Below are 16,232 nucleotides of genomic sequence, written 5' to 3' on the forward strand. Positions count from 1 at the left end.
CACAGAGCCGGGTCAGTGCCCAGGCACAGACGGACTTGCACGCAAACACAAACTCAGAAAGAGAAGCACTGGTAGGAAAGAAAAAGAGCCCTCTGGGGCTGAGGAAAGAGAATTCTAGAAAAGAGCAAGAGCATGGTGGAAAGAAAATGGGGGAATACAAATCCCACTCCCACAGTGCCCTGGACCCCCCAGCCCCTAAGTGGGTATAGAGGGAGTGAGGGACATGGGGGCAGCCAGGGCTGGCCGAGGAGGAATGCTGACTTGATTGCTCTTGTTCATAGTATTCAAGAAATGCTGACAGGCCAGAGGCTCTGCCACTCGGACTCTCACAATGACAGTGTCCTGGCAGCGCTGAATCAACAGAGAAGCGACGGCATCCTCTGCGATGTCACCCTGATTGCCGAGGAACAGAAATTCCACGCTCACAAGGCGGTCCTGGCAGCATGCAGCGACTACTTTCGGGTAAGTCAAGGTGGTTTGTTTCTCTTAAGAGGTCAATTAAACAGAGGACGGTAAAGTTCCCTGAGTGTCACACCACCAGCAGCCAATTAGATGATGGTTCCCAGAGTTGAGAACGTTGGGGGCCTTTCCTGGGCAGAATGAGATTGGGGCCCTATTGGGATCCTCCCTCGGCTGGATATCTAGATGCCCCTCCGGTGGCACCTCCAGACCTCTCCTTTGCGTCTGAGTTGAGGGGCATTTGACATGTGACCTTCGTAAGAAAGTGTGGCATTGTCGTGCTTCATAATGGGGGGTGGGCTCTGGGTAGAGTGTATCTAGAATCGGGATCACAAGGAGACTCTGGAAACAATTTGTTGAAAGAAACAAAGTTCCTAAAGATAGGTGATGTTTCCGATTTTTAATTTTCTATGCATGTTCTCGTCTTAGTGCTTTCCAACTATTTGCTCCAGGGAGAGAGATGCAATTGGCCTCATGGACCTTTCTGGTTGACTTGTGTGCATGTGGCTGCAGAAGACATGTTGTCTTGTTTAGCAGGACTTTGGAGTTTGATTTTTAGTGGCGAATGAAATGTGGTGGCATGTTTGTTGATTTTTTGAAGATGAATGTGTATTGTTATAACTAAATGCCATCAATTTAGTACTTCCTGTGATTCAGAGGGTGGAAAAAGGATTTTATATGCATATCTCATATAACCCTCATAATCACATACATGTACTATAAAAATTAACATTTTACATACATGAAAACTGAATCTTAGAAGTAATTTGTTATGAGTTAAGTAATTTGAGATAACTCATAGGTTAAGTAATAAGTCACACAGTTCCTTTTAAAATCCACTCTTAACTAACATGCTGATTCTACCTCTTATATGGATATAAGAAAAAATCTTGATAATCATTAACCAGAATATTATGAAATATTAATTTCTGAGTATACATTATCTAATTCTTATTTAATTTTCTTTTCAATGGTATTTTGGTTAATAATCTAAAAACATAACAGCATACCATCTCTATATAAGTGAGAATATATATGTAAATTTTTATTTTTATTTTTTTAAATATATCTTTATTGATTTCAGAGAGAGGAGAGGAGAGAGGGAGAGAGGGATAGAAACATCAATGATGAGAGAGTCATTGATCGGCTGCCTCCTGCATGCCCTCGACGGGATGGAGCCCGCAGCCCAGGCATGTGCCCAGGGATCGAACCCTGATCGCCTGGATCCCAGGTCGACGTTCAACCACTGAGCCACACCCGGCCAGGCTATATGTAAATTTTTAAAACTCCCGTTCAGAAAGTCTCAGAAATGATACAGGAACCAATTTTGGCCCATGGGCAATTTGTTAATTTTATTTGTATATTTTCAAAAATCTTGTTTTTGATGATTAAGAGACAATATCAGCTGCACTCAATTGTGAACCTGCAGTTAAAGAGAATTTTCAAAGATGCTAAATCATAAAAGAAAGACTTTTAGAAAAATTGTTTTAAATGTGGTGAAACCTACTAATGTAGAAGATAAAGAGGTAATTACTTAAAATGTCTACCTAAAAATAAAAAGTAGGGATTTAATTCTAAACTGCAGAAATGAAGCAGATATCTGAAAAGAGTTCTTTAGTTGCATTAGCATAATGATACATTTTTTACATTTTCAAATTGTTGGGGATTAATCTTCCAGAAAGGTTACAGTAATTAGAGGGCCTTTCAGACAACATGCTTTACTTTAGGTTGTTATATATATCAGGTGCACATTATATAATATGAGTTTTGTCTTCCTGTACACCATAATATAACCCTCTTGTTGCTTTTCTTCTCTCCTCTGAAGTATCTCCTGATTGGGTTTTTTATTTAATTTTGGGAAATGGTTTGATTTTGTGCATGTGTGTATGTGAGCAGGTACATGCATATGAGTGCAAGAGATCGTTTTCCTTGTTGGCATTTAATAGTATTTGCGGCTACTCCCAGTTCTTCTTCTCTTCTACCACAGTGCCCCTGTTGCTCTGGTAGGTTAGACTCAGAGTGCCTCCTTTATAATACCTATGTTATAACGCTTGTGAAGAAAGCTTTATTATTCCCATTCTGCAGATAGGGGAGCTAAAGCGCAGTGTACATAAATAACCCGGCGTAGGATGGCCAGATATAGAGAAGAGCTGATTTTCACACACCGGAGCATCTGTCTCCTTGAGTTCCGAGTGTGCTTTCTTCACATGTCCTACTGGGCTCATACACAGTTCCTTCAATTTCATCACCTGTTTGTGAGATGAAAATTAACTGACCTGTGTATTGATTGTTCTGATCAATAAACCAAGACAAAGTTGGAACAATTGGCACTTCTCTTTTCTAGGCACTGTGCTAAGTGCTGGAGTTAAATACTTAGCCATAGACTGAGTCTTGTACCATGTATCTTTTGTTAGCGTTTGTTGCATAACAAACCACCCCAAAACTTAGAAGCTGGATAATTGCTCTGGGCTGCCAGCTCTGCTGATCTATGCTGGCTTCCTTCTCACCATCAGCGGTTAACTGGAGAGCTGGCTGGAGCCTGGATGATCTGCATTGGCCTTGTTCACGTGTCTGGTGGTTGGTAGGCTCTTGGCTGGGGTAGTGGGGGACACCGGGCACATATTTCTCATGAACAGACTAGCCTGGGCTTTTTCACATACAAGAGCTCATGTAAAGAGGACATATGCAGGGCACAGGTGCTTTTCAAGCTCCTGCTTGTATCCTGTTTACTAATGTCCCATTCGGCAAGGAGGTCACGTGGCCAAGTCCGGAGTCAGTGTAAGAGGGCTTCCCAAAGGGTGCAGATGCCAAAGGAGGAAGAATTATGGCCATATTTGCAACCTACCACGGTCAAGAACTGTCAAGGATCTGTGGCTTACCCTACGCACATGCCAGAGTCGGCCGGGCTCCTGGACTGTGCCTTCATGCTGTGTGGTTATCCTTAGCTTCCTCTTGGTGTCGTGTCCCGTCCCGTCCCGTCCCGTCCCGTCCCCCCCCCCCCCCCCCCCCCCCCCCCCCCGTTGGTTAGATGTTGCAGCCAGACCATTGTCTAAGCGCACCCTATTCCACCTGAGGGCCTTTCCACTCCTCAGCTTGCTAATGACTCTTTCTGCTACCTGTAACTGCCTACTCCGTTCTTTTTCTTTTTAAATTTATCTTTATTGTTGAAAGTATTACAGATATCCTCTTTTTTAGTCTACCCTGTGTATCTACCAACAACAGGTGTGAAGTCCCTCACAAAGGCTTCACCCTCTGCTATCTCCCTAAATTCATATTCAAGGCCCCCCCTTCTCGGAAACATTAAAACTGTGGCTTGTCTCCCTCAAGGAATTAAAGATCAACAAAATAAATGCAACCTATGGGACGGGAGAAAATATTTGCCGATGCTATATTTGATAAGGTGTTAATATCCAAAACATGTAAGCAATCCATACAGCTCAATAGCAAAATAATCCAATTAAAAAATGAGCAAAGGAACAGAACAGACTTTTTTTTTCCAAAAAAGATGTACAGATGGCCACCGGGTACATGAAAAGGTTCTCAGCATCACTAATCATCAGGGACATGCAAATCAAAACCACAATGACATATCACATCACATCTGTTAGAATGATTGTTATCAAAAAGACAGGTGCTAACAAGTGCTGATGAGAATACAAAGAAAGGGGGCCCTTTCACATGCTGGTGGGAATGCAGCTTGGGGCAACCACTGTGGAAGTAAAAGAGTATGGAGGCTCCTCAAAAATTAACATAGAGCTACCATATGTGATCCAGCAATCCCACTTGGAGCATGCATCCGAAAGAAATGAAATCAGGAACTCAATGAGATTATCTGCACGCCCATGTTCACTGTAGCATTATTCATGGTAGCCAAGTCATGGAACAACCAAAGTGTCCATCCATGGGTGAATGGATAACGAAGACATGGTTGTGTGTGCATGTGCTTTTATATATAATGGAATATTATTTATCCACAAGAAAGAAGGAAACCCTATTTGCAACACCATGGGTGAACCATGAGAGCATTATGCTAAGAGAAATATGCCAGAGAAAGACACATATTGTATGACCTCACTTACGGAGAGCCAGAGAGTAGAACGGTGATTGCCAGGGGCTGGGAGTGGGTGAAGTGGAAAGATGTAGACACAGGGTGCAAACTTCCAGTTATAAAATGAGTAGGTCCTGAAGAACGAATCTATCGTAGGGTGACTATAATTAACAAAACACTGTGACTTGAAAGTTCACACAGGCACACAAGCAAAGTGAGGTGATGATGTGTTAACTAACCTTATTGTGGCAATCATTTTGCAACATATACGTGTATCAGATCGTCTCATTGCACACCTTAGACTTACATAATGTTATATGTTATTTATATCCCAGTAAAACTAGAAAAAATTTAAAAAGGAATGAAATATTATGTATCGTGTGTCAGAGCTCCTCTCACTAGTAACTTCTCTGAAAGGGACTGTGACTAGCTGATCAACGTACTGTTGAACAAAATTGAATGAGGACAGTTGAACCGGAGGCAGCAGGAGAAGTTAGGGGCCTTATGATCTAGAATGTGTGTGGGAGGCGGGGGCTAGTCAGCCTCTTACTGTCCTCCCCGTGGCAGCCCCTCTGACTGTGGGGACACCGGAGTTGTCCACCCCCAGCAGGCAGTTCCGGGCTGTGGGCCGCCCTGGAGCCTGGAGGCTTTTGTTTAACATGTGCTGTCTCCGTCTTACATCTCCACGAACGCCTACACTTTCTGGCCGAGGAAGCAGATGTCTTCACTGTCTAACGTAGCTTCGCATATGTGATGGTAAAGTGATTCAAATATGACATTTTGGAAAGTTAAATATTTGAGCATCATGTTCCATTAGAGCCGGAGTGTGCTCTGCCTATGGAATTTTTAGTTTTGAGAGAAGATAATAAATAAAGCCTGCGATAAAAAAATGTTTTGTATATTTTTATAATCAAACTCTTCAGTCACTATTTGATTAAAACTGATTAAAAGGCCATTAAATGAGTATATAATGTATAATTAGAAGTACATTTTTGATAAGCATTGGTTACATACCTACTGTTTGCTAGACACAGAATGAATTCATAGTCTGGTAGGGGATACAGACAAGTGAACAAATCCCTACAGCATAGTGTCATTGGTATTAGGAGTTTGGGGTTGTGTTTTGGGGGCTTGAACAATGCTTTTATCCTGTGCCTTTCTCTGGCATTCTCAATCAATAATAACAATAATCATAACTACCATTACTTGAGTAGTTACTGTGCTACAGCCACTTATTCTAAGTGCTTTATGTGTATCAATTCATTTTGTTCTCTAAAGATACCTATAAGGTAGGTATTATTATTATCATATCCATTTTAAAAATAATGAAAAGGAAGCCCAAATTTAAATAATTCATATGAGGGGCATGAAGAACACTTAAGTGAGAGCTGATGAAGGCCTGACCTAAGCCAGGAGCAGACGGCTGGTGAGAATAGCGTGTTTGTGAGGCCTGGTTTGGGCAGGAGAATGGGTGGGACAGTAGGTAGAATCCACCGGACCTTGTGATGATGATGAGGGAGAGGAAGGCCTTAAGAATGAGTGAGGCTCCTAGCTTGAGGATCAGGGATAGGGGAGCAAGGGGCTGCTCACACTCACCATAGACCTGAGGACTGGAGGGCGTTGGGAAAAGAGCAGCTGTACCATTGCTGGAGCCAGCAGGGAAGGCTTGAGGACTTCGAGTTCCCCTTGAGGGGTGGAGCCAAAGACTTTTTTTCTGTTCTGATCATTGCATCCCGAGCACTACTACAGTGCTTGGCCTCACCAATCCCCTCCTCAGAATTTCCCCCCTAGGAACACCCATTGTATGTACTATCTGTTTAACACATTAGTTTGTCTCATTTCCTAAGAAAGTTTCCTGTAAAGACTTGTAGGTAATATCACTGCTGACATTAAAACGTAAATGAGGTTATTTTGAGTCCCTGCTGTCTCTTATTTAGTGGTTTTATAGATTCTTCATTAACATTTCTGATTCTCTGAAATCGTATGTGTGTAAGACATATTGTGTTTATCACATGAAAGATAAACAGCAATGTAACATTGACAGTTATTTTGCCTCTAGTGGGCAAGCCTGCAGCCTCCTGCCTTTCTTTCTGGCCTGCTGCTCTGCCTCCATCAATTCTGTGAGCCCCCAATATGCTTCCAGTAAAGCTGGAAAAAATAAAATTAAGAATGAAAATGAATATCTTTCTAAACTGTCAAATGCTATCTGAATATTAAAGGATGTTGAATAGTTTTTGTGTCTCATTCAGTCACCCTGTCAAAGCTTTCTCCTGGGCACATTCTGAGCACTCACTGGGCTCGATGCTGTAATTAGGAGTCCCTCATTTGATCTCCAGGAATGTTTAGTACAGTCCTCAAAAAATTAAATTTTGCCTGGCTGGCATGGCTCAGTGGTTGAGTGTCGACCTATGAAGTAGGAGGTTACAGTTTAATTCCCGGTCAGGGCACATGCCCAGGTTGCAGGCTCAATCCCCAATAGGGGGCGTGCAGGAGGCAGCTGATCAAAGACTCTCATCATTGATGTTTCTCTCTCTCCCTCTCCCTTCCTCTCTGAAATAAATAAATAAATTAATTAATTAATTAAATTTTAGCTGGGAGTAACTTATAACTAACCTCCTTTTCAGAAAAAAAATATGAATAAAAACAATAGCAAAATCACCCCCAAGTTCTTAACACATATAGTAATTATTTTTAATTTATCTTTTTGGTGTTACTGTAAGTATGTAAATATCTACTACTCTCCTACATAGCAAGGCATTATTCAGCAGTCATTGGTGCATGAATATCACTAAAATTAAATCCCATAATGTTCAATATTTTTCATAGTTGAGCTTACACTGGCCTGTCCCGTGAATAATTACTTTGCTTGAGGCCAGGCAAGCACTACTGAGTTCTGTGGCTGTTGGGTGTTTGTGCTGAAACAGCAGCATTGCTAATCCTTGCCTACTTGCACACTGCTGTGTCCTTTCCTTTCCCTAACATCTGTGTGTCATGTGTCAGTCACAGAAGCATCACAGTATCATTCTTACAGTGCATTTGAGTTACGCATTATATGATAAACTGATCTCTCAAATGAATACTTGCTTTAACATTCAGTTTCATAAAATCGGTTTAAAGAAATAATTAAAAAGTAGAGCGATGTCTGTAGGAATTAAAGAGTATGTGTAGAGAATGAGTTTCTATCGGCTCTGAAGGTATTGTGAAGACCCCAGGGAGGGAGGCGAATAGAAGCTTACGGAAGTTTAAGGAGACTAATGGGCAGATAAAGAAGAATATTGGTAAGTGATTCAGATGTACTATGCTTTTGAAAGGTATATTTTCTTTTTTGTTTGAGTTTTGGTAGGGAAACCATCAAGGAAATAATTTATTTGCTGGTTGTAGTTATATGTTTTCACTGTATATGATTAAACTTTGAAACAGAACTGGGACAATAGGAAAAGTTAAAAATCTGATATTAAAGCCATTTATCCCTGCTAATTCTATTTCTCATGATAAATTAATTTTACCCTATGCAACTATAAAATAATTTACCTCTAACATTTTTATTTTAAATATTTTTAAATATTTCCATTTAAATTTTCTTAGATTTTATTAGTATTTAATATTTACTTTTATTTGCTATTTTCAATACATAGCTATTACTATTTCATAAATCGGTGTGCCTCTTCATTACTTCTAATGTGATAAGAACAAGTTAACTCTGTGGCTGATAATAGTGTCAAATGGTGTACATAGTTCACTACAGACATTTACTGAACATCCACCATGTGCAAAAAAGTTTGTGCTGGATGTTGCAAAGGGCACAAAAAAACATCACCCCCGCAGCTTGCCCCCTAGAGGAGACGGTTGAGACCTGGGGCATATACGAGATTGCACATCAGGAGGGCAAAGAGAGAGCAGGGGAAAAAAGGGTCTGTGGTTAGAGCCTAAAGATGCCTTTGCGCAGGTGGCAGAAAGGGAATGAAAAGATGGCCAAGGTGACAAAAAAGGAGGAGGCAAAGATGTGTAATGATAACTAGGCATGTACGTTTTAATCGAAGCCAGAAAAGAAAAGGGTTTCAAGAGATTGACATGTTCTGTAGAAGATCCAGGAGAGTGCAGCAAAATTCACTGTTCTGTAAGAACCTGGCTTCAGTGGAGTGTGGGGAAGGAAGTCCAAGTCTAAGGGATGATAGATAGAGATCCCGATCCATGCTATGTGTGTCCCCTGGACCAGTGCCCGCCTGCAAAATGCTTGTTAACTGTCCACACAGATGAGCTACCGATTGTAAATCAGCCATTTCATGAAGCATTGTTGGTTCAACTGGCATTTTTTTCACAGGAATTCTCCCTCAAGGGAGCAAGTAGTGAGTTCATTTGTGTTCTGGCAGCGATTTCTTACCTTGTCTCGGATGCATAAGGAGCAGTTTGAAGACAGTCTACTCTGAGGAGCACTGATACAGAAAATAATGTATTTTATTTTATTTTATTTTATTTTTTATCCAGCTTGAGATATAATTGTCATATAACATCGATGTGGAAATTAAATGAGATAAATGTCAGGTTTGTTAAAGCAAGGTTCTGAAACATACTAAGTACTAAATTGAAGGTCTGTAATACTGGTGGTGGTTTTTATTGTTCAAGAAGAGGAGAGCAGAGTTTTGGTTGTTTCAGTGAGGAAGCAACATTATTTTAGGCTACTCAGCAAGGACAGTTTTTGCTAATTTTGCCTGTATTCTAGATTTCAGTGTTTATTGTATGTTGAAACTATTTTTCCCAAGGCTGTACTTTAGAGAGATAAACCTTTAATCTTTTGGACATGCTACAAGGTCTCCAGGCACCCCAAATTCTCTTCACTGTTACTTTTTTAGAGTTTACTGGCCACACTACTGCTTCCCCTATAATTTACAATTCAGGATTATTGTCAACGTAACAACAGGCTGGAGACCCAGGAAGAGCCAATGTTTCAGTTTGTGTCCAGAGGCAAAAAAAAGCCAGTGTCCCAGTTTGAACACAGAGACTCTCTCATTCAGCCTTTTGTTCTATTCAGACCTTCAACTGATTACATGAGGCCCACCCACATTAGGGAAGTGCAGTCTCCTTTATCCAGTCTCTTGATTCAGATGCTACTCTCATACAGGAACACCTTCAACAGGTATGCACAGAATAATGTTTGACCCAGGACCCAGTCAAGTTGACAAAACTGACCATCACAGGTGATAACTTCCAAATTTATATCTTCAGACTGGACCCTCCCCTGAAATCCTGAATTTGTATATCCAAAGGCCTGCTTATTATCTCTACTTGGATGTTTAAGAGGTATCACAACTCTTAATATATCCAAATGAAACTCACAATGTCCTCCCATACACCTGCTCGTTGCACAGTGTTCTCCATTTCAGTGAACAGCAACTCTGTCGTCAGTGTAGGCCCCAAACCACTGAGTAACTTTGACATCAAAACTGCCAGCAACTCCCATGGCTCTACTTTCAAAATACATTCAGACTCCAGCCACTTCTACTACTACCGCCCTGATGCAAGCTACTCCCATCTTTTGCCTGGAGTTTTAACATATTCTCCCTCTTCCTTTATCGTTCTACTTCAGTCCTTGATCTCTTGGAGCCTGTTTCAATACTGCAGCTCCAGTGATCTTATTGAAAGCAAAAGTCAGATTCTGTCACTCTGGCTCAACACCCTCTGATGACTTCCACTTTCACTCAGAGCCAAAGGCAGTGTCTTAGTCTACATGATTCTAACTCATCAGGCCCCCTCCCTGCACTCCAGTCATGCTGGCCTCCTTGCTGTTCCTCAGACAAGCTTGCATGCTCTTTCCTCAGGACCTTTGCACAGCTGTTTCCTCTACCTGCATTACTCTTCTCCTGCACAGCTACAAGACTTGATCCCTTGCCCCTTTCAGGTCTTTTCTTAAATCCTACTTCCTCACAAAGTAAGACTTTAATTTTTTTGTGACAATAACCTATTTTTTAAAGAAGACTATATTTATATGTTTTATAACTAAAAAAATAGTAAAGACAAAAAGCTACCATTTAGCTTTTGTATTTTGTAAATACAAAATTGGTCAGATTTACCCATTTCACAAGTAAAAGTGACTTCCTTTAAAACTAAATATTGTTTCTTTATCCATACAGATCTCTCTATGTAATAGATGGTGTGGGGGGTGGGAGCAAAGGATGGGAGAGTGAGTTAGACACCAGGAGAGTGATGATTGTACCAACTCCCCAACATAGAACTTCTTAGAGCCTTAATGCATGTGTACTGTTGGAAAGGAAATCTGAGTGCTCAATCCAAAAGACTTGTGACCCAGCAGACATCTGGCTGTTTTCTTGGATCCGGATGGCCTAGTCTTACATGGACAGTGTCACCTGAAGCCACTAGGGAATTCGGAGCCAGGGAAAACTGGACACCTGGCTACTCACAGATTTTGGAGTCCTTGACTCATTAGTTGGGGACCTAATGTGGTAGAGTATGGCCTCTTCCCCTCAGCTTGTAACTCGGAAAATACCAGAATCTGATGTAGGAGAGGAACCTAAAATGCTGCAATAGACGTTTCTTTTCTTAAGGCAGTTTCTGACTTAAAAAACAAACCAGCCTACAAAGTAGAGTTCCAAGAAACTGTGGAAACTGATAAAAATGACCCACAGCTGAAAATGGGCTCAATTTCTCACCTAAGTCATAATCAACGGTTGTCTGTGAGTAGATGCTGGCATTCCACAACTTGTATCTGATGATTAGTTATTTAGTTAATATCTACCAAGAAGAGGCCTCATGAAATAGCTTTTAAATTTAGCCGGGAAAAAATAGCACCATTAATGATGGCCTTGACATTCAGCAAAACCAAATTAAGCAGTCAATCTGACATGGTGTAGACAGTCTGTTACAGAGCCTCACACTGGTGGATGTTTGATAAGCATTAATTGCCTGGCTGACAATGACCCGCTATACATCTGCCTGTTATAGAAATTGCAGTGGTGGAATAAATAGGAGAAGGTTGATTTGAATGGTCTGTGGGATAGGACCTTGTGAGCACCAAAAGGCATGTGGGCTTTGTTTTTTAAAAAATTAATCAGGGCTCATAATTCCCTTTTAACTGGACACATTCATTAAAAATAGAATTCCCTTTGTCAATTCAAGGTGAAGTAGCAGTTAATAGTGGTAGTGGTCAAATGTTATTTCCTTTTAAGATGGAAAGCTGAGAGCCTCTAAAGAATCAATGTCACATTCCCTTTTTAAATTATTTGCATCAATGCCAGGGAAATCATTAACATTTCAGGTCAGATGACTGTTATTTTCATTAGTGTGCTGATAATGCACTGCATTCATTGTAGTGAATGGAGAATGGTGAACCCTGGTCTGCATTTTATTCTTTCATTTAAACTGATTCACTTTTACTGAATATAAATACTATGAAGCTAGGAAAATATTTATAATGTAATAATAATAGCTGACTTTTTATCATTTACTCTGTGCAGTCATTGTGCTAAGCTCTTTATATATATTTGTTTCGAGTGTGTGCTGAAAGATTATTTCACATTTTCTGCCACATCTTTTTTATGCCTTTGAAACTTTTACACTGTTTTATTTAAAGTCACAATTTTACTCATGCTTATATAATTGCAGTGATACAGTCAACCTTAGCTTCCTCTGAAAGAGCAAGAACACATGTTTGAAGGATAATAAAACTGATGAAAATGTTAAACCTTTAGAAAAGGAGCATTGAGCAAAAACAGATGTTTTAGAAAAGAGGGGCAAGATAGCTGGTCATGTGAATCTGATGAATTGGTGTAAAGAAGTATTGGGACCTATAGATATGCCTTATTTCTGTTTGTCATTTTTATAAAGACTGATCTGAAATGAATTGTCCACACTGCGGTATGATCCAGCTGCTTTTGAATCAGTTGCTTTTAATTAGCCCATCTGATGCTGATTGGATTTGGGGCTTGCTTGCCTGGATTCCCGAAAGATTGAATTACCAGTATTCTTCTCATTTAGAGACATGTGATTCTAAAGTGATGAGAGATTTTCATATCATTGTTCTTATCACAATAAAAATTATGTATGTATAAACACATTTTCATGGGATTAAAAGAAGCTCTTCATCTAGTTACTTTTGAAAGGTGTTTGAACTCTCATGGATTATTCTTAAACTCTTTATTTCCCCCATTTTGCACGATATGGAGACGTTTCATGTAGTCTGCGTGGACAAATGCGTTTGCAAAAGGAGTAACATATGGGACAAACCGAACACTTCGTATTACACTGGCCTGTTGTGCCCTGGATCAGGAAGGTTCCAGTGAAGTGGTTGCTTAGTAACTAATGGAGCTAGAAGAAACAGCGTTAGCCAGGGCTCTCGCCCTCATCTGTGTGTGCGCCTAATAATGGGAGAGTGGCTCCAGCGTGTGTTGCCCGGCTCGCAGCTGTTAAACCACAGTGATGTATAAAATGAAAGATTGAAGAGAAAGTTCACAGCTGGACTGGGAGCCTGTATTTGTAGTCTTACACAGCCTTATTTCATGTTACTATGTTGAAGAAAAAGATATTAAGAGAAGACATTAAAAATAAAGAGGAACTATTGAAATTTGGGGTTAAAATTTTAAGAGTGATTGTTAACTTACATTGGCCTGGCCAGTGTTGCTCAGTAGTTAGAGCATCAGCCTGTGCACCCAACGGTCGTGGGTTTGATTCCCAGTCAAGGGCACATACCTGGGTTGCAGGTTCCATCCCTGGCCCCCGTTGGGGCACGTGCAGGAGGCAAGCAATCGATGTGTCTCTCTCACTTCAATGTTCTCTTTCTCGCTCCCTCCCTCTCTTCTATTCTTTCTGAAAAACAATGGAAAAAAATATCCTCACGTGAGGATTAACAACAACAACAAAAAGGTGTAGAACAATAAGTGATAATTGAGATGACTTCACACTATTATCTTTATCATTCTTCTAAAAAGTCCTCTGCAGAAAAGGGATAACAGATTTTGTGTGATGACGCCATGGATTCCAGGACAGACGCGGGGTGTCTTGTGCTTGTACGTATGCATACTGTCTGATGCGGGCTGGCACATCTGTCATTACACCCATGACTGACGCAATAACCAGATTCTGACCACTCTCGCTTGAGCCTGAATGTGGCCTCACACTCTCAACAGGGCTCCAGGAGACACTGCCAACATCAGATTGGGCAGGCAAGAAACTACCTTGTCATTCTTTGTGGCAAATTGGAAATCTTAAAAGCTTCTACTTTCTGAATTCCATAGGAATGGGTCTGAGGTGACCACACAAAATTCCTCTTTGGGAAAATATAAGGAGGTGGGCCAGGGAAGGTCAACCAAAATAATTGGCGAAAGGAAGGCGGTGTGATGGATTTGCCTGAAGGCTGCCACCACTGCCACCATCCAAGAGCATAGGATGATTTATTCCTTCCAAGGCCTTATTCTTGAATCCATGGGAGGCAGCCAATCAATGTTTCTCTCTCGCATCGCTGTTTCTCTATCTCTCCCTTTCTCTCTCTCAAGTCAATAATGTTAAAAAAAAGGCTTATCAAATATAGTCAGTAAGGAAGAGTAGAAGTACCATCCCTAAACAAATGAACGATATTTAAAGATAAAAGAATGGGCTTCTTTACATGGTGGGTAATAAAGTATTGAAATCCCGTACCCGAGGGATACAACCATAGACCAGAAGGTAAGAGGAGCACCCGCGGAATGAGCAGAAGCCAAGGGATCAGAGAGGGGCCCAAGGCCAAGGCCAGGTGTGTGGATGCTATTTCCCAGAATATGTGTCAAGTAACAAGGATCAGTATCATCCGCGGATAACCTGAGCTCATGATGGGCAACAGATTCTGGCCTTCACGCTCCATCTTTAACTAAGAAAAACACCAACAGCTTGATTTGTGTTGGTTTCCATTCAGTTCTCCTTCAGAAGACTCCGGTAATTGAACTCTGGCCACATTCTGGAGGAGGAGAATTCTACAGGGAAATAGGAAAACCATAATCGTGCTGGCTTTGAAGGGCTCGTTATCACTGGGTAGTTAATTTAAGAAGCAACCATGCCAAGAGCAAAGCTGTGAAATATAACTAGATTTTTTTGAATAAACAAGCTGCATGTTTGAAGATGTTGGGAAAGCCAATATGTTTACGGTTTGTAGTATATAAGATGGTTTTTTTCTTTATGTGGTTAAGGTGAGGGGAAACTGGTACTTTAGCAGTATTAATTTTTGCTGCCTAATTATAATTATAGTAATATAATTTTACTGCTTTTGTTTGTTCTGATATTTGATTCTCTGAGAGGATTACTATACTCTTTGAGGAAGAATTAAAACGACTATAAAATATATAAGGGAGAAAAAAAACCCTCCAACCAAACAGCCCCACTCTTTCAAGCCATTAAGCTCCCCAGATGGATTGGATTGTTTTTACATTTGGGAGATAAAGTAGACAGATAGTCCAGTTCAACTGTGGTCAGGACCCTTCTCAACTAAATGCCAGGGAAATGGGCTATTGTGGTTGATTGAACGGTTTCATTAACTGGGATTTACTACCAATTCTATATGTGATGTATAACCAAAATGCAATAAAGGATAATCACCATTATCACTAAATTGAGCAAAATGTGATCTTTGTTGATCCAGAAATTAGCTCAGATCTCTGCAGTGCCTCATGGCCACTGTAAACGTGGCTCATTGTGTAACGCTGGGCATATAAAGGAGGGCGCCAGGCTGGATCTGCTGCAGTCATTGCAAGTCGCTTTTTAAAATAACTTTCTTAAACATGCTTGTTTACTTTTATTTAACTCTCTCATAAAAGTTAAAGGTTGAACATGCCCCAAACGATCCATATATTTCACCTATAAAATCAATTGGATTCCTTGTAACCTGGGAATTCACAGTACACCTTGCCCATGTCTAGTGTTAACTACAGGTAGTTTACCAAAAAGTTCATATTTCACCTACTTTAAGCGCTTAAAAAAGTTATCAGCTGCCATTCTACTTATCTTTGAAGATGTAGACTTTTCATCGATCAGCTTTGTGGTATAAGGTACCAACCTAAAATTGGCCGTAGCTCATCTTGTGACTGCATTGGCAACGAACGTGACCCAAGGGAACTTGATTCATGGGCTGTGATGTTAGGATTCAATTTGTGTCATTTCTGTGCGAAATACAGGAGGAATGACACACTATAAATCCATAAGTCTCTCTGACGTAGGCACTTAAAGTGGATTGTAGTCTCACAAACTGGGTTTTCAATTAGAAAGATTTGTGGAGGTGGCAGTCCCATTATCAGTCATGAGTGAGCTGTGACGAACCTGTGAATCTCAGCCCGGCCCAGGCGCTCCCAGAGACAATGCAGCGTGAACCAGCTTGTCAATGCTTTCATATTTGTAGGCACAATCTTATCCCATGCTTTGGCAGAATGTGGCTTAATAGAAGGCATTACTATGTGAATTTTTTCCAAATGTCTAGCTTTGAACTTATTTGTATTTAGCTTATGGTAGATACCCTTTCTCTTTAGCTTTAGCTGTTTTATCTCAGGGTCTAAAACATCTTACATCGTGAAAATTCTTTAATATGTCAAATTAATTACTCTTGCTTACAGCAGTGTAAAACAGCCGGACACCATCCGCAGCTGAGTTTTTGAAAAGCTTGTTCATTTGTTCATCTGTTCATTCACCGGTATTGCATGCATAGTTTATAAGGAAGCGTGGCACCCGCTTTTGGGAAGCTTAGTTTACCTTTTCA

The 16,232-nt window shown here is 40.6% G+C and overlaps 1 protein-coding gene across 3 annotated transcripts in view; it reads left to right on the forward strand.

Moving 5' to 3' along the window:
• KLHL32 (kelch like family member 32) overlaps window positions 1-16,232 on the forward strand; it is a 124,129-nt gene that overhangs the window by 7,573 nt on the left and 100,324 nt on the right. For all 3 annotated transcript variants that reach the window (XM_016220231.2, XM_087817522.1, XM_087817521.1), the window contains exon 2: window positions 282-462. In XM_016220231.2, the coding sequence (XP_016075717.1) occupies window positions 282-462 (181 nt within the window). The remainder of the gene's footprint in view (window positions 1-281; window positions 463-16,232) is intronic.

This window comes from Miniopterus natalensis, chromosome 5, assembly GCF_054644295.1.
Source record: "Miniopterus natalensis isolate mMinNat1 chromosome 5, mMinNat1.hap1, whole genome shotgun sequence".
Lineage (NCBI taxonomy): Eukaryota > Metazoa > Chordata > Mammalia > Chiroptera > Miniopteridae > Miniopterus > Miniopterus natalensis.